The sequence below is a fragment of the Dipteris shenzhenensis genome, chromosome 22 (assembly GCF_047967505.1).
Source record: "Dipteris shenzhenensis isolate YYH24624 ecotype China chromosome 22, Dip_SZ_1.0, whole genome shotgun sequence".
Classification (NCBI taxonomy): Eukaryota; Viridiplantae; Streptophyta; class Polypodiopsida; order Gleicheniales; family Dipteridaceae; genus Dipteris; species Dipteris shenzhenensis.
In genome coordinates this window covers 23,692,591-23,711,886 of record NC_141617.1, presented here as the reverse complement: position 1 = coordinate 23,711,886, position 19,296 = coordinate 23,692,591, and the positions used below count along the sequence as shown (strand labels likewise).

The following is a 19,296-nucleotide window of genomic DNA, read 5'->3' as shown; positions in this document are numbered from 1 at the left end:
AGAGAGAGAGAGAAGAGATGAGGAGAGGAGAGAGAGACGAGAGAGGTTGAGGAGAGGAACCTCATAGAACGCAAAATGGAACATCGTTGAAATGATGCACAGCATGCGATGTAGGCGACGAAGGAGATCGTTGAGACATGGAGCTCTTGCATGAACGAGATAGAAAGGAGGCCGATTTCGTGACTAAAATAGGTATTTATTGCTAATAAGGGAGTTGTTCGATATAAATAGTAAGTGCTCCTCGATTTTCGCATCTAACTAAATTGTGATTAATAATCGCACGTGTGAAATAAAATACATCTCGAAAGTAGTGCCAAAAGTCATCCTATCCTCCCCTAACGGTCACGAGTTTGATTTCCTCCTGTCCTCCTCAGTTTGCTTTCCTGGAGAGAGTCACACCCATCATGCCACTGCCACTGTTGAGTTTCCACGCCCCTCATGCCACCACCATTGTTGACTTTCCATGCCATAATAGAAGAGAAAGCTCTCTGTCTCTCTCTCACGGTGTGTGTGTCTTGCTACTCTCTCTCCTCTCTCACTCCTAACTCTCGATGTGTTTCTGTGTGTGTGTGCGTGTGTCATGCAACTCTCTCTCTCTCTCTGTTTGTCTCTCTGTCTCTCTCTCTCTCCATTTTTATGTATAGGAAAGAGAGAGTTGGTGGAGGGAGAGGAGAGGGAGAGGGAGAGGGACGGGGAGAGGGAGAGAGTGTACAAAAGAAAGCGAAGAGGGGTGGGAAATTTCCCAACCTCCATATCGCTTCTTTTGTACACACTCTATGTACACACGCACACACACACACACGCATAGAGAGAGGAGGGGGGGCTCGGGGGGAGGGTGGGAAAAGAAAGCGATATGGAGGCTTGCGAATTTCCCAACCCTCCATATCACTTTCTTTACACACACACACACACACACACATAAAGAGAGAGAGAGAGAGAGAGAGAGAGATACACTATGCACTCACTACCTTTATTAAAGATAAGTAGTTTTCTAATCCTTGCCCTTGCTTAAAACAATTAGTTGAGAGACAGAGAGATAGAGAGAGAGAGAGAGAGAGAGAGAGAGAGAGAGAGAGAGAGAGAGAGAGAGAGAGAGAGAGAGGGAGGCGGGGATCTAGTTGGAGAGGGAGACAAAGAGAGAAGGAAATAGAGAGAGGGGGGGGATCTAGCTGGAGAGGGAGACAGAGAGAGAGGCAGGGATCTAGTTGGAGAGGGAGACAGAGAGAGAGATGGGGGGATCTAGCTGGAGAGGGAGACAGAGAGAGAGGGGGGGATCTACCTGGAGAGGAGATAGAGAGACAAGGGGGATCTAGTTGGAGAGGGAGACAGAGAGGGCGGGGCAAGGGATGGAGCTAAAGAGAGGGAGAGAAGGGGGAGGGGATCGAGCTGAAGAGAGGGAGATGGAGGAGAGTGTACAAGAAAGCGATATGGAGGGTTGGGAAGTTCCCAACCCTCCTAATTGCTTTTTATGTACACACACACACACACACACGCACGTGCACGCGCACATGCACACACACACACACACACACACATAGAAGGGGGGGAGTGAGGGGGAGATGGAGAGAGAGGGAGAGAGAGGGAGGGACACACACACACACACAGAGGTTCCAATCCTTGCCCTTGCTTAATGTATGCACTAACTACTTTTAGTAAGGACAAAGTAGTTTTCCAATCCTTGCCCTTGCAAAAACAGTCCTTGTTCTGAAAGAGAGAGAGAGAGAGAGAGAGAGAGAGAGAGAGAGAGAGAGAGAAGGGGGGGAGAGTGGGGGGAGATGGAGAGAGAGAGGGAGAGAGTGGGAGGGGGACACACACACACACACACACACACGTTCCAATCCTTGCCCTTACTTAATGTATGCACTAACTACTTTTAGTAAGGACAAGTAGTTTTCCAATCCTTGCCCTTACTAAAATAGTCCTTGTTCTGAAAGAGAGAGTAGAGAGAGGAGAGAGAGAGAGAGAGAGAGAGAGAGAGAGAGAGAGAGAGAGAGAGAGAGAGAGGGTGGGGTGGGTGGGGGGGATGGAGCTGGAGAGAGGGAGAGAGAAAGAGAGGGGGGGTGGGGGGGGGATTGATGAGCTGGAGAGAGAGAGAGAGAGAGAGAGAGAGAGAGAGAGTCAGTGTAAGAGAGAGGGAAATATATTTTGATCCCTTCTCTATTACATTAGAGAACATAAAATTCTTTGTGGAAGTGTATTTCCATTCCTTGTCTATTACAACTTTAGAAAACACAGTTCGTGAAGCTGAGAGAGAGGTAGAGAGAGAGAGAGGAAGAAGAGGAATCTAGTTCATTTGGTCCAATCCGTCTTGCTCGGGTGTGATCAAGTTTGGAATACTGCAGAAGGTTCTGAAGGTGCCTTCTCTCTTTCTCTCACTCCCTTTCCGTCCCCTTCATTTTTCAATGTGTTTTTTAACATTACGATGTATTTTCATAGGTTCTGATGGCTCCAACCGAACAAGGTTTAAAAACATATTTAGAACAACTATATGTCCAATACAGAGATATTGTCAGATCCCTTATTGAAACAGGAACTTTGCCTAGAGCATTTCTTATCCCTAGCACACAAGACAACGTTGACCGCCAGATTCTTATAAGTCTCATCAAGAAGTTTTAGAAGATTCAATTGATGAGATGAAATTCTGGATCACACGAGAAGCACACACACCTCTAGAAATGAAGCTAGAAGAGGACGAGGAAAAAGGAAATGGAAAAAATAAAGTGGAGGCAAAAACGAGAGCAAAAAAGAAGAAAGACAAAGTAGAGTCAAGCAAGACTGGCAAAAAGAGCTCTAAAAAATAGCACTTTTGAGTGTATTTGAAACATGTAAAAGAGAATATATTTCCGATTACTCTTTCCCATCAATAATTGACATCTGCAGGCATGTAGCTAGTATACTTTCTTTATGCTTTTCATAAAAATAACTTCCAACAATGCTGTAAATATTTTAATGGACTATGTATTATGATATTTTGTGTGATATGCGTTGACTTAGCTTTTTTTCTTGTTAAGCCAATGATAATAAAATATATGCTGCAATCACATAAAATATTAACTCACAATTTTGTAAACCATGTTTGAAAGTACAAACTATGCATACAAAACAAATTAATTCAACTTGCAATGTAGTGTGTTATATTCCAGCTTGTCCATGCTTGGTTCATTGATTTTCCAAAAAATTTTAGCTCCTCTTCTAATGCACGATGATCGCTCTTGGTCCATGTCTTTTTGTCACAAAGCTGGAAAAGCTTGTCTAAGGATTTCCATACATCTGCTTTAACATTTCGACACCATCTGCCATATCATCTTTAACTACATTATGCACATGCTTCCAAAGGCCGTATCTCACACTGGAAACATATCTTGATCATCTACCAGGCTTCCATTCTCTTTGTGATTCTGATAAAAATCTTCTTGCTTTGACTCCACCAATTGATGGTTTGATAAGAACATCCTTTCCATTTGACGACTTCTTGATGTCTGTTATGATATGAACATTGCTCCTCCATGGAGACCCATGTCCGATAATACTTTTTCTAATGCAGCAATTGCTTTTTTCCTACTTTTTTTTGGTCGAAGCTTTCAAGCAAATCCAATAGATAAAAAGACCAACTTTTCGATGATTTTACATAAAGCATGCAATGTGCATATGAGTACATTGCACAAAGGAATATCAAGAATTGCTTTGAATTTGGGATCAATCTTGTCCCTATTAAGAGCCTTTCTCCACGATTTAGGATCCATGACATGGGCTCGCTCCTTGTAGTAAAGGCATGGAGATTTTGAATTACCTCATTTGCTTATGTTAAACATACATTTGAGGGTCTTGAGGTCCCTTGCCATATGCTAATCAACTTGGAAATCACCCTTGCCTTCAACATGAAGTTGCCCTCCTTGAATCTGGTTTTTGATGACTTCTGGTATTTTGGTATGGTGAAACACCCAAAACAAGGTTTGGTGGTTCTCTGTCTTTAACCTACCATTAAGAAGAAACTATATTGAAGCATCTAGATCAAATAAATGAAATCAAACATTAATATATTTGAAAAATGAAAGTTCATGCTTACTCAAATGCTCCCAACCACCAAATGTGCTTCTCTGATTGTACACCTAAATACTTTTAGTTTTCTTTTATGATTGATGTATCAAGTGTCCTATTCATAAGTGTGATGGTCACTCAGGAAGAGTGAATATTTAGCATAGGATGAGGGCAAATGAACATAGAAAGTGCCTACCATTGGTTAACAGCACTCAAATGCAAAGGGTAATGGATTTAATGTCCTACCTCACATGGGATGCATTGTAATTCCAATGTGGCAGGAAGAGTGAGTATGTAGCATTAGATGAGGGCAAATGACCTAACGACAATCAATGAGAAGGTTGATGGATTTGGTGTCCTACCTCGCATTGTGGTAGGAAGAGTGAGTATGTAGCAAATGAGCATAAAACGTACCTATGATCAAATGCAAAGGTTGATGGATTTGGTCTCCTACCTCACACGAAGACTTATTGAAGAAGTGGTGGTGAAGACACCACGACAAGGAGTGAAAGGCGTCATGCTTAGAATAGGGATGACAAGACTTGCAAATTTATGTGTCTATTTGTATGTCAATGAAGACTAGACTTGTGTGTATGTGAGAGCGAGAGAGAGAGAGAGAGAGAGAGAATAGTGGTAGTGGAAAACTTGTTTCTCTCTAATAAAAATTATAAAGACTCTCTAAGTTAGTTTTTGCATGTCAAACATACACATTTGTCGGCTTTTACGCTCAATTACTCAAAATCTTAAGTATTCTAAAGATGGGGAGAAATCTGAGCTGGTTTTTCTCAAGCTCAACTAGTGCAAAAGACACTAAAGGGTAGTTTTCCTCTATAAAGAAAGGGAAGACGAGGTGAACTATAATAATGCTTTGCCAGGCAAAATAACGTCTGGGTGTTTTGAATGTGCTACGTGGACAAGGAGTGGATAAGGGGAGTCGTAAATGCTGAATTAAATGCTGAATCAAGTGCCATGCAGGACGCCATGCAAGCAAGCGAGGCTGCCCATTCTCTCTTTCTCTCTCTCTCTCTCTCTGTACCTCTCTCAGAGACACCCACACACACACCCAGTGTGAACTGTGAAAGTCTATGAAAAGAACTGCGTGTGTTTAGGTCCTTTCTCTCTTTGTTTTGAGTGTGGTTTGGGAATATCCTCTCTCTCTCTCCTCTGTTCTCTGTGTTTTGGGCTCTTTGTGTGTGGAGTATTTTGGGAGGATCTCCTTCTCCCTTTGTGGGCTTCTTTTGGGGAGCGTCTTCTTTGGGCTGTGTGTGTGTGTTTTGGGAGGATCTCTCTCTCTCTCTCTCTCTGTGTTTTGGGCTGTGTGTGTGTTTTGGGATGATCTTGCTACCTGCCCCTCCCTCCTCTCTGTGAGTGTGTGTTTTTTGGGCTCTTTCTGTGTGTGTTTTGGGAGGTTCTCCGTTTTTCCCTTGCTCTGTTTCTCTCGAGTGCTGCCTGAGTTTCTTCGTCTTGTTGTGAAAATTTGCCTTTCCTCCTTCGATTGCATCGCCCCCTCCCCCGTCCTTTTGCCCCTCGATCCTGTCCCTGCCTCCTTGGACCTCCCTTCACCTCACCCTTCCGCCATCTCTCATCATTTGTCGCCCTCATATTCCCCTTCACCTTGCCCTTTATTTGCCCTCCTCACTCTCGCTTTCTCACCCCACTCCCCTCTTTTCTTGCTGCTGGAGCTCCTCTCTCTCGGTTCTGCCTTCTTTTTGCGTTTTCCTTCCGTCTCTATTGGTGGATCTTTTGTGGGCACTTGTGCTGTGTTCGTCTCTTTCAATTGCTTGCTAACCATTTTCGCCTTGGGAGAGATTTCGACTTATCCAGCATGGCGGATGCTCTCAGAGCTGTGCCTTCGCCTCATGTTGGAGTCCAGCACTCTGAGCCTTCCATAAAGAAAGTTCCTCATATGAACCTTGCCTTTACAGCCATAGGAACCCAATTTGGTTTTGGTTTGCAGAAAAAGTCCTTCGATCTCCTTGATGAGTCCTTCTCTGTCAATCGGAGGCTGTGTGTACGTGTTGCAGCTCTGGCAGAGTACCGTGAGGGGATGAACAATGATGTAACCACCACTGTAATAGAAGTCCCGGGGGAGGTAATCGAAGGAGAAGCATCCAACCTTCTCAGCACCAATGGCCTTGCACAACTGAGCAATGAAAATGTTCAAGTTGGAGACAAGGCTCCTTCGACCCTTTTAGAAGTGGATGCCGTCACTGAGGCAGAACTAAAAGAGAATGGTTTTAGAAGCACCAGAAGAACTAAGCTCGTCTGTACGATCGGGCCTGCTTGTTGTACGTTCGAACAGTTAGAGCACATGGCTATGGGAGGTATGAATGTGGCAAGGCTTAATATGTGCCATGGGACCAAGGAGTGGCATTCTAACGTTATTCAGCGCGTCAGGAAGCTGAATGCAGAGAAAGGATATAGTGTTGCCGTGATGATGGATACAGAAGGCAGTGAAATTCATATGGGTGATTTGGGAGGGGCTTCAGCAGTGAAAACTGAGGTACGCTCCCTGCCTTCTTATCGCGTTTCGGTTTGCAGAAAAAGTCTTTCGATCCCCTCGATGAGTTGAGTGTACCAGATAGCAATAGTTCGTGGGTAGCGTTTGCTGCAGTATGTGACCTTTCTAATGGAATGCTCCCTAATGCAGATGCATGTTGCAAGGAATTTTTGGTTGCTAATTTCTGCTTTTCTTTACCTTGTCAAAAGGATGGCGAAGTTTGGGTCTTCACTGTGCGCAAATCTGAGGGACCGCTACCTGTACGTACTGTTCCAGTCAATTATGAAGGATTTGCTGAAGGTAAGCTGACTTCCTCCCGCGGAAGCCATGCTAATTTTTTTTTGTTTTTACGAGCTGTTACATCGAGTTGGTATGCCGTTGAGTAACACTGAGGTGGTCCTGGCTACAGATGTGATGACCGGCGATGAACTTGTGGTTGATGGCGGTATGGTGAGGTTTGAGGTCGTAGAAAAGGTTGGTCCTGATGTCCATTGTAGATGCATCGATCCTGGCCTGCTTTTACCCCGGGCAAACTTGACATTTTGGAGAGCTGGACACCTGGTTCGTGAAGGCAATTCTATGCTTCCCACGATTTCATCCAAGGTAAGCGTTTTGTGTTCTTGATTGGTTTTCAGCGCTGTTTGTTTATGGTCCCTCGCGGAGATTTGATGATGTCAGAGCTCTCATGTTGGCTATCCACGTACTAGATAGTGTAATGGACATTCTTCGATCTCTAGTGCCTAGTTTCTCGCGATGGGTGGTGCTCACTGCTATGCATGTCAGAGTTCATGGGTGGAGGGAGCTCCATAAGTGAAACGGCAGGAGAACCAGATTGCATGCATTTTGCTTTATGGTTTTGTCGTAGGATTTGATCTGCCCTTGTACCATATATACGTACCTTTTTTCTCCTTGTGAAATCCATGTATACATACTTTTTTTGGTAACACTTTATATTACTGCACGGGAAACCTCTAAACGAGGTAAAAACCCACTGAAAAGAAATATATAAAAGCAACACCTGTCAAAATTACAGGAAGTCAGGTAAAAGACTGAAAAAGAGGAGGAAAGTATGAAATTACGTGCCAGCAGGTGGCGACATAAAGACAATATCCTCCAACTCGATCCCCTGTTGAACTAGAAAACCATTGAGCGATGAATGCAATTTCTTTTGACCCTTGTGATTCCTCCCGACATAAGCAGGAAGACGAAACCTTTGTATCACTGGGTCAAATACTTGTTGCAACATAGGATGCATATCCTCAAGTGAAATATTGTTCTCAGGCTTGCGAGAAGTTTCGTGAATATCATTGTCACTTAACCCCCACAGCTTGCTCTGCAGTGCCATCATCAACTATATCTGTAGGAGAGATATCCGTCTGTAACTCAAAGCTCTGTATTTCTTTCTCTCTTAGCCCGACAGTCTGATCCTCAGTATCATCATTAACTATATCCGAAGGAGAGATATCCACCTTAACTCAAGAGAGTGCAACTGAATAACCAGAGAGGCGGGTGGACGTGCATGCATGCACACGCACACACGCACATGCATGTGTATGTGCGTGTATATTGAGAGAGAGAGAGAGAGAGAGAGAGAGAGAGAGAGAGAGAAAGCATACCTGTGTCCCAATTTCCAAAGATTTTGCCAATGACAAGGAGTAATTGAAAGCTTTTGTTATATCCAGAGATAAAGAAAGGAACACTGAATTAGCTTTTTGTCTCTCCACTGACGGGGTCTGAAAGAAACAGGATTACATACCCCGAGTCCTGGTAGGCCATGTACGAAAAAAAAAGTGCCCGTCCTTGGTCTGTGGTCAGTCAACACTAAATGGTTGCAAGACCAAATATGAGAGAGGAGAAGGAGCTGTGTGTGTGTGAGAGAGAGAGAGAGAGAGAGAGAGAGAGAGAGAGTAGATCAGGCACTAGGCAATAGATTGTAGCCCCTTCCATGAACTCCAAATAACTTAGCTTGTTTTTTCTTTTAATACGGCCATCTTTGCTCTCAAAATCGTCGGTCACATTGTAAGCCCCTCTCTGAAGCCCATAACATGCTGAGGATGCGGCTCTGCTATGGACAGGTGCCAGGTTTCACACAGCGCACGTTTTGGCGAATGTAGTTTTGTATACAGCACTTCATAGATCTTAGGAGAAGATGACAGCTCATGTCTATGTTAATCCCTCAACCTTGTAGATATTTCTGTAAGGGCCTTCGTGTTCCCCTTCAAAGGACACCCACAATAAGGTACCTGAGCCTGTATCATCATCATATGTTTGGCTTGGGCGTATCTCATTAGCACTTGCAAAAGAGATTCCATCATCTCCACATCATTGCTTGTTGAATTTTGGCCACAATTTTTGCTATGGCCGAAGGCAGGAGCTCATCCTAATGGAAAAAAGAACGACTGTGAGTATATTACCCATGGACTGAGCATCCCTGTTATTCACAAAATTTGGGTAAGCCCATGGTGCTTTGTCAATGAATTGCCATGCAACTTGTGATACTGAATACCAAGCCTTGGTTGGAACGAATTAGGCTTGTTTGGTAAGCCTGCCCACCACCACATGTAATCCAATCCCTTTTATATATAAGGTATGAAATTTATGGCTGCGTGTGTCCATTTTCCATTTGGAATAAGGAGACTTTAGCAAACTGGCTAGGAGCTTTCTATTCAGTTGTGTTTTGTGGCTCTGATCACCTCCTCTACACAGTTTACCAGGGAGGGTCCATGTTGATCCTTTTATGGCTCACATGCCCAAGATACTCAATATGTTTTTTTTGAAAGTGCATTTAGTGGCTTTTGCAGGGGGCTGATGTGATCTCAAAAAATCTTGTTCCATGCAGACCAAGACTATCGTGGAGAGGGCAACTGTGTACCTCCCCCAACAATCCCTTTAGTTAATTTCAAGCTCATGAAGCTGGCAGCTTCAGCATCGCAAATGAACCAGTTGCTCTTAGGAGGGCTGCCGAGTTTTACTTTTTTAAAAGGCTAAGAACTGCAAAGTAGATGAACTTTTTTCTTAGGAGGAAATATTCCTTTACATTAGAAGACACTGGATAAACAGGGCATAGACATGCTCAAGATGCAGAAGGCTTATTTGCTTCAGGTACCATTATTTCTGCATATGATGAGAACTTTCCCTATTGGTAGGGAATCATTCAGTTGTCTCTGGAGTAATACTTTCTTCAACTGATCTTTCATGAGCATGGTCGTCCTCCTTTGATCCTTCGGATCCCCTCTCGGCCGGAAAGGCTTCGATAGGATCACCAATTGGTCCTTCTAACATCATGCAATTGGGTCAATTTAGAGAAGCCTCCTGATCACCTTCATTGATCTGCAACCCGAACTTCTTGAAGTCCCAGTCACCAACTTAAAGGAAAGCTTGCAGTAGGTGCTGAAAATATCTTCAAAGAGAACTTCTCTATATCTACATTTGTGGACCAACAGAGAACCATATATCCCAAAGCAATCTATTGAAGTCTCCAATAAAGTAAATTGAGAAAATGTACCCTGGAAATTTAGTTTGGCATTGCTTGCCATCGTAGCAAGCTAGAAATCTCCAGGAAGTCTCCTCATCTTCATTGTCCTTGTGTAACTTGGTAGGCATGCTCCCCCTTGGGAACTCTAGCTCATCAGGCTCCATCTCTAAATGAGCACCTCAATATGTGCCGGCGGTACTGGTTCCCAAGGCTGAGCAATACCTACCATTCTTCACCACAAGTTCAGATCTGTGCACGGCATGTCGATGCATGCCATTAACATGGTCACCCTTATCTCAGTTAGACTTGGGAGCAAGGAGTTTTTTTTCTTGAAATTTTTTTGCCTTCCCCCTTAGGAGAGCCCCCGTCATCTTTTGAATCCTTGACACCCTTCCCTTTTTGGGGACTTAGCTGCCTTCTCGTGAGCACCATTCCCATTGTACAGTTTCATTTGTGCCTCCTCATGGAGCAACGATGGGCGGAGTGCAATTGCATCCTTCAGTCTCCACTCCTTCATGCTGTCTGGATCCGCCATTTCCCTGGCCACAAGATGGCTCCGAATCTTTACTCTCCAGATTGGATCGTTGGTTCTGTCCAACTTTCCAGCCTCACCAAAATGTGCAATGAGTATGTTGGATGCCATGTAGATACCGGAATTCTTTTAACCTTTCCTGCCCTCGCTGCAAGCCAAACAAAACAAATTTGAACTGGGCAAGGACATGACCCTTCAGATGGAGGTGGTCTCGGTTGTAGATCCTTCCACAGACTTAGAGACCGTGGCTATCCTTGATTGACAACCGGGCTCTGTACCATGTCAAAGGAACTCAGGATGTATCAATACCAAACCAATGGCTCAGATAACATGTCAGAAAAGAGACTGTTTTGCTGTAGCAAACTCCCCCGCAGCAGAAGGCTTGAGAGAGACCACACAAGGGCATATCAAACACCAACTCATTTCATGTGCATGCATGTACGAAGAGAAGAATTCAGATCTAGAGAGAGGATACTCAGACGTACAATCAAAGGAATATGTATTGATGTAGAGAACCATGTCATGTACCAACACCTACACCATACTGTCGCTGAGGTAAGGTACTGAGTGTGCTGTACCTTTTGAGGTAGGCTCCTCTTCTCTGCCACATGCCTTCCCGTAGGCTTCAGTAGCTACAGCTCTTGCTCTCTCTTCTAGGCCACAATATGTGCTCTTCTACTTAAGTGTAGATCTACACTCTGTGCACCTCGAAGGCTCCTAAAACCCTCCACAGACTGCCCAGAGAGGCCCAAAGGCCCTTGTTTTATAGGGGCTGATTGCCCAGGACTGGCCAACCTGGTGACTCGTGAATCCTACAGACCAGGCCGATCTTTCCCTATTGTGAGCCAACCCGACAAACTGTCGACATGGCAGGATGCAGGTGCGCCAGCCCCATGGGGCCCAGCCTGACACGACCCCGCAGGATCAGACCCTATCACTGACCTAGAATCTCGTCCTGGATACAACCAGAATCATAGCGCAGGTGCCTCGATCCTCCCGACCACCCCCGAGCACGTGGGCTACAGCTTGACTCATCCATAGGCCCGTATCTAACCCAGGCGTCCCATACCACTTGAGCCATCCAGAGGACCTTCGATACACCACCTATGATCCGCCATGTAGATGGCCAGAGTCCCGGCCTGGGTCCAAGCCCCATCCATCAGTTGAGGAGCGCTCAACCGATCTACACAATAGCACTGGCCCTCCCTCTATATAGAAGGAAACCTGCTATAGATAGCACAATGCTATGAATAGCTCCCTCCATATAAAGCGAGCACTATATATGAATCAATCTCTATATATAGCAATCTCAGCTAAAAATAGCCATCCAGCCCTATGCTATCCCGTAACCCACGTTCACCTGCTTTCCAACCCTAGGTACACCATGCACATGACATACTCCCCTTCCTCTAAGAACTCACTCCTGAGTTCACCAGAAAGTGCGAAAACTCTCTGTGAAGATGAGTCAATGCCAATGACTATACTCTGACTATCAGTTTGAGTGTGCTATACTTTCCATGAGATTCCAATCAAAGAGAATCTAAGGCCAAAGCCACAAGCTTTGATAACCAACCCAAGGAAAGTAAATCTCTCAATCTAAACAAGGTTACAGATCATCGAGTATCCTTCTCGAGAAATCAAGTAAGGCCTGAATCCACAGAGTTAATTCCATTGACATGGATGTACACAAGCATGGTAAAATCCGTACCCGAAGGTAAAATGATTCTATCAACCTTATCTATTAAGTATCCTTGAACTCAAAATCTTAGGTTGAGATCGAGGAATCATTGTTTGAACAACCCCATCAATTGAACCCCTCGAGGCCAATTTTTGGGTTACAATTTCTATCAACCCTAATTCTTGAATTACTTAGTATTCAAAAAATCCCTCAACGGAATACCTTTGTAATTCAAATTCTTGGGTTAAAATACATGACAGACTTTCCATCGCAGAACAATTAGGTATCTGTTCATAACTCATGATGGAAGAATCTTCATGGAAGTATCAATGGGCAAAATCCTGACAAAAAATATGGTCCCCTTGATCTATCCTCGAAATACCCCTACATGAGGATAATCTGTAAAAATTCAGTTGGCTATATCCAGTCAATGGTACTGTTCTAGACATGTATATAGTCAACCATCATAGGAATAACATTCTATGTGATCCAAAGACTACGGAAACGATCCATTCCGAAATCTCTTAAAATAAGATCCACTATCGAATATCCTGTATAAACTTGTGCACAATAAACCGCTCCGATCACAGGATAATTAGGATCTCTTATCTAGGAACATTAAGTTCCAAACAAGGCACTGACATACCATCATTAGAAGATATGTGGTAACCCTCCCTGAGATTGAGTCTAGACTATGGAGCTCCAGGGTTGAACCCAAAAAATACATGGCTTCTCTCAGGGTAAAGAATCTTAGTCAGCCCTCGTTAAAAAAAATCTAATCAGGTTGCCCCTAGTTTAATTCAGCCTACTTGTACTTCACCCTAGAGGTCCTCGGGTATTATTTCATGCTGGATTATACCACCATATCAGAGAATCTTAAATGTAACATACCTTAGTGTCCCATACCACCAAAGTATACTACAAATAAAAAACTCGGTGGACAATATGAGTGAATCAGGGTAGCCAATCCCTCTTTACTCAGACCATCCCAGATTGAGTCAGGGTGGCGAATCCGTTCTCAATTCTTTTCTTAATGTGATTATATCACCCCCTTGTGTTACAATACCCCAACCAATAGGTCAAAGAAGAAAACCAGTAGGTAGCATCTCTAACAACTCTTGAATCCTGACTATCCATGACCTCGGACTAAAAGAGTGAGAATCAGAATGACCCTGCCTTTGGACATGATTCAAAGAAGGTATCCAACAAGACGAATCCTGGTCTAATCAATAAGAACCTTCATATGTCCAAACGGTAACTCGAAGAAACGCCATAACTCACAATCACATCGAGATCAAAACTTCAAATAGAAACCAAACAGGAATTTACGCACCAAGATTCGAGAAAGGGAAATCCAATTGTCTTAGTTAAGTCCAGTTTAAGATGTAACAAAGTCTCAGGCATCCTCAATGCATCATATACCTTCAAGATATATGGAACAAAAGTACATGTTATATAATTTGAAAAAACCAATCAAATTATAAATGCCACTTAGTTACAAATCAAAAGCAAATTAACCAAAACCTGGTCAATTTAATAACAAGACAGTTCATAATTCATACAAAATTGGGGAGCTTCTTGAACCAAACGTGGTTCAAAAGATCCAATCGAGCCAAAAAAATAATTGGGTGTCGGTCAAAACTGAGGATGTCAACTTCTTCATCTCTCAATAGCACGGAAGCGGTATAAAGACTCTAAAACAAGCTGTCTACATTTAGAACAGCATGAGCCTTCTTCAATATATTTCTGGTTCTGAGGGGTTTTATAGTAGTGAAGAGCTGCCCAGAGTTCATCTATCAAGGAATCCATCTCTCGTAGCAAGTCAGGAGGTCTACGAGGAATAACCTCCGATGTAGCCTCGTCCTCCATCTCAGTAAAACAGTAATCCAACGTAGGTGTCTCGTTACTTTGATGTCCTTCCATGGCTGGAAAATATCTCGCACAGGAGAGGGACTAGAAGGAAGACAGCTGCGTCCAACACGTGCTCTTCACACTAGCAAAAGAGAATCTAGTGCTGCGTGGAATCAAGGAAGAAGGCGGGTAGAGGACAACAAGAAAGATGGTGGAATCTGATAGGCTGATCTCAGACAGAAAGAGGGTGGGAAATTCGCCTTCATGCGCTGAAGTGCTGAAGAGAGAGAGAGAGAGAGAGAGAGAGAGAGAGAGAGAGGAATCCCGGTTATATAAATAACTAGGAAGGGATATAAATAGCTAGGAAGGGCCATCAAAAGCCAGGCGAATTTAGGGTGGGCGCTTGATTTAGAGCAAGTGCTTTCCTTGCTAGAGAAAAACAAAAAAGCAACCTGCTTTTTTGACCAAAAAATAGTCTCGCTTTTAATAGATCTGGTCCTGCTTTTCTCCAGCCAGCCAAAAATAGCCAAAACGCGCTAAAATCAAGCCATACGCTCCTTCCCAAAGCCAAGTGCCTGCCCCCAATCATATCGCCCCTATCTCTGATGCCCGAATCTCCTACACAAGCCGTTCTCTGGCTTATGAACGCCCTCTCTTTCCTAGGTCTCTAGGGTAGGAATCTCATCCTTGAGAACCTAGAGCGAATTCATTCCCTAACCAGCCCACTCTCACGCATCCCCACAGCCAATCACATCAACAACCCAAGCGTGGGAAGTTATAGGTCATCCTCATATCTCTTGCTGAAAGCATCAAGTCTTCTCATCGCCTACCCTTCTTAGGGAATCACAATTTCCAAACACGTAGCAATCGAGAGAGAGCACACAGCCTATGGACTTCTATTTCTTCCACAACTCTCCCAATCATGAGCGGACATCATCAGCCAACGATTCAGCCCATACATGAGCGGAAATTCAGATTTGCAAGAGCAATCTCAAAAAGCGTACCTGGAAGACATCTTTTTTGCATACCTCGCATTGAATTCAATCGTGATAGGACGGCTTTGATACCAAATGACATGACCCTGTAGGATTAGACCCTATCACTGACCTAGAATCTCGTCCTCGATACAACCAGAATCATAGCGCATGTGCCTCGATCCTCCCGACCACCCCCGAGCATGTGGGACTCATCCATAGGCCCGTATCTAACCCAGGCATCCCATACCACCTGAGCCCGTCTAGAGGACCTTCGATACACCACCTATGATCCGCCATGTAGATGGCTAGAGTCCCGGCCTGGGTCCAACCCCCAACCGATCTACACAATAGCACTGGCCCTCCCTCTATATAGAAGGAAACTTGCTATAGATAGCACAATGCTATGAATAGCTCCCTCCATATAAAGTGAGCACTATATATGAATCAATCTCTATATATAGCAATCTCAGCTAAAAATAGCCATCCAGCCCTATGCTATCCCGTAACCCACGTTCACATGCTTTCCAACCCTAGGTACACCATGCACATGACACAGCCCCTACCGATTCTGCTGCTGGCCGACCAGACTGGTCCTTACATTGCCTTCTGTGGCTGGCAGCTGTCCAGGTCATTAGCCCACTTCTAGGGCACATGGCTGGGCTGTTTGCAGCCCACACAGACAGACCTAACTGAGGGCATTATGTGAGCCTCTCAATGGTGGTCCATGTGGCTGGCCTTCATGCTGTATGGCATCCTCCCCCATGTTCTCCTCATATGGGGGCTCACAAGTGGGGAGGTGACCATTCTATCCCAATATTATCTGCCCATATACTGGGCTGTATGCTGGGGTTAACCTCAGTCATTTACCCCTCCAAACAGGCCCATGAGCAGCCCCAATGAAGGGCCGGTCCATGGCAGTCCCACGTGGACTGTCAAGCCCTATGTGGGGGGTCCAGTTAAACACAAGAAGGACCTGTGTGTGCTGCCCATGTGGCAGCCTGTTCCTCCCTCACCTTTCTCCTCCCACTCCCTAGATCTACAAATGTCAATCCTGTGTGCTATCCTCACAAAAGGGCTTACAGGTGGGAGTTTTGTTTGAGAATTTTTGTGAAAGTCAGTATTTGATGCCTATTTGATGGAGCAACACTTGACTTTGTTCTTGAATGCAAGCCCCTTCAATACTAATTTTTTTGCTGCTCTATTTCAGGATTGGATTGACATTGATTTTGGGATCAGTGAGGGAGTTGACTTCATAGCTATCTCATTTGTGAAGACAGCTGACGTCATCATGCATCTTAAAAGCTATATTGCAGCAAGGTCACCCCAACGGTAAGCAGGGTTTTTCATTGTTTGATGAGAGGATGTGTGTACTGAGAGGATGAGCATTGTTGGCTGAGTTTGGTCAATATAGATTCAGTCATGCATCAGCACATGAAGGATTTCTGTAAATTAATTAAACCTTCTGCTTGCAGGTCTATTGGAGTACTTGCAAAAATAGAAAGCTGTGAATCTCTTAAAAATTTGAAGGATATCATTCTTGTATCTGATGGAGCCATGGTTGCAAGAGGAGATCTTGGTGCTCAGATCCCTCTTGAACAGGTGCCTTCTGTCCAGCAAGAAGTTGTCCATCTTTGCAGGCAATTGAACAAGCCTGTTATTGTGGCATCTCAGCTATTGGAGTCAATGATAGAGTATCCTACACCTACTCGAGCTGAGGTATTCGATCATATCTTGTTGTCATGTACCCAGACAGATGCATTTCTGAGGAAAGACGCTCCTTCAGATGATGATATGGCAGCTTGATTTCTACTATAATAGTTGTTGGATGTGTGTGTAACTCGCAGGTAGCAGATGTTTCAGAGATGGTACGGCAGCGGGTAGATGCATTGATGCTCTCTGGGGAGTCTGCTATGGGTCATTTTCCAGAGAAAGCTCTGAGTGTTCTACGAACTGTGAGTCTGCGTATGGAGGAGTGGTGCAGGAAGGAGAAACTTCATGAATCTATGAGTTTGCAACAACTTGCAACTGCCCTTCCTGACCAGATTTCTGAACAGATTTGTAATGCAGCAGCTCTGATGGGTCAGTATCGTATTTCTGTTTTTAGTTTTTATGGAGTGTGATATATTTCGCTGCAAAAGCTAATACTCCTGCAATTAAGTATGCAGTTTTATGTTGCAAAACTTTTGTGCAAGTTGTATATGTGTCATCTTTATTAAAAGAGTAGATTGAAGATTGTATCTGGGGATGATTGTCATACTTTCCTCTGATGATTGCAGCTAATAAGCTTGAGGCTGATGCTATCTTTGTATTCACCAAGCGCGGCTACATGGCATCCCTCCTATCTCGAAATCGGCCAGATTGTCCTATCTTTGCATTCACCAACTCCAAAGATGTTAGGATAAATTTGAACCTTCTCTGGGGTCTCATCCCTCTGAGTCTCAATTTCTCAGAGGACATGGAAAGCAATCTCCGGCGTACCTTCTCTTTGCTGAAGGCACGAGGTATGATGAAAGCGGGCGATTTGATCATTGCAGTCTCTGACATTGCACCTTCGAGTCAATCAAATATGCTTCAGTCAATTCAAGTCAGGAGGATTCCCTAAAGCAGGCATGCAATAGCCTTTAGAGCCAATATGAGAAATTGACAATTTTGACCAGAAATGGCTGATATCTTGAGGGATTTTAACATTATTCAACTTGGCAACACATTAATTTCAAATGAGAGTGGGGGGATGGTCTCGTTATTTCTACTTGGAGTTTTGCCAAAATTCAAATGCAAGGGAATATTATGTTAAACGCTATGCATAATCCAGTGGCATTCAGAAATTTGAAATTATTAGTGTAAAAAAGTTGATCATTCTCATTTAACCTCCAAGGGATCAAGATATGTTATAAAGATATCTAATTGGATAGTGTGATGCCAACAGTACACACATTGTATTCAATTTATAATGGTAATTTACTTTAAATTATCTTGGTCGTTTCACAGCTTCTTACATGAGGAGTGTGTCCCTGAAATTTCTCGTGATTGTTGACAACCTAAGAGTTTGTTACACTGGTAAAACTGTTTTTAAATGGTGGTTATTGAAAATGTAGTAGTATATTCATGGAAATTTGCGAGGTTGCTTTTGCCAATGATTTATTGTGAAAGTCTTCTTATTGATACGACATAGAGCACAGTGGGAGGCTTCAGTAACATACTTTGCAAACTATGGGTTCTTATAATATTGAAGGCATTCCCTTAGTTCGTCATGTAATTGATCCATCTTTCGAATGATAATCTCGGGTTGATGTTGTGGAACACTAAGTTCCTCGTCCAATCAATCAATCTCATGTACAATAATTTCGGATTGGTGAGGGACCCATTGCGAAATGGGTTCATCTTTCACAGGACAACAGGGGGAAGAAATATCGTTGCTATCTTGGCTTTTCATTTTTGTTCCTTCATTATTCCTTCATTGGTTTGTATTGAAGAGCATGTAACTTTCAACAATCTTTCTACAACATTACTTCGATCACTTTGAAAATATTTATAATATTAGATGACTTCAATCACTTTGGAGCTTTGTACAACATCACTTCATCTATAATATTGAATATATACAGACATGGATATATGTAGATATTTGAAATCTTTTATATGACATTATGATCCTTGGCCTACCTTGACACTATCTAGACTCAGAGTTTCTCTTATTGTACTAAGTGCTATTGTAATCATAGCAACATCTCTTCGTCTCATTAGCATTATCCAATCACTTTATTCTAAATATTCAACTCAGTTTAATCGAAATCTTTCGCCTCACATTATGGTCCTTGCTTTATCAAAAGACACTATCTAGTCACATAGCTTAGAAAACATCAATTCAATTACTTTGGACATATACATGTACATATACATATATTATTATATGTATACATGTATATCTTAACAACTGGACTTACATTGAGAATATCAAATCCCATAACTATTTCACAAATGCTTAAATCTTAAACGAATGAATTGTATGCCATTCATCAAGTAATAATAATAATATAAGAAAACCACCGCATCGGTGGTAGTTAATATTTGAGTGTGCAACTAACCATCGTACTAGCGATCACTTATTCTACACTATCGTCATGCTATCTTAAAATTGTTGCAAAGTGTTATATATAAAACAATCTCCTTTAGGCTGGTTCTCTTTATCTATTGTCAGATTAGCCATCGGGCTAGTGAACATAAATCCTAAATAAATGAATTGTA

At 43.2% G+C, this 19,296-nt stretch overlaps 1 protein-coding gene across 1 annotated transcript; it reads left to right on the top strand.

Annotated features, from left to right (window-relative positions):
• The first annotated feature begins 5,078 nt into the window (after window positions 1-5,078).
• On the top strand, window positions 5,079-18,026 carry LOC147887898 (pyruvate kinase isozyme A, chloroplastic-like). Its single transcript, XM_087393198.1, has 7 exons — window positions 5,079-6,541; window positions 6,748-6,838; window positions 6,948-7,141; window positions 16,259-16,380; window positions 16,524-16,767; window positions 16,896-17,130; window positions 17,328-18,026. The coding sequence occupies exons 1-7, from the start codon at window positions 5,864-5,866 to the stop codon at window positions 17,651-17,653; spliced, it is 1,890 nt and encodes a 629-aa protein (XP_087249324.1). The 5' UTR covers window positions 5,079-5,863; the 3' UTR covers window positions 17,654-18,026.
• Window positions 18,027-19,296: the final 1,270 nt, after the last annotated feature.

Excerpts from the sequence above, each read along its gene's own strand:
- LOC147887898 (XM_087393198.1), top strand. The coding sequence starts at position 5,864 with ATGGCGGATGCTCTCAGAGCTGTGCCTTCGCCTCATGTTGGAGTCCAG. Across the intron at positions 6,542-6,747 it reads CTTCAGCAGTGAAAACTGAG|GATGGCGAAGTTTGGGTCTT; the intron begins GTACGCTCCCTG and ends CCTTGTCAAAAG. Across the intron at positions 16,768-16,895 it reads CTACACCTACTCGAGCTGAG|GTAGCAGATGTTTCAGAGAT; the intron begins GTATTCGATCAT and ends TGTAACTCGCAG.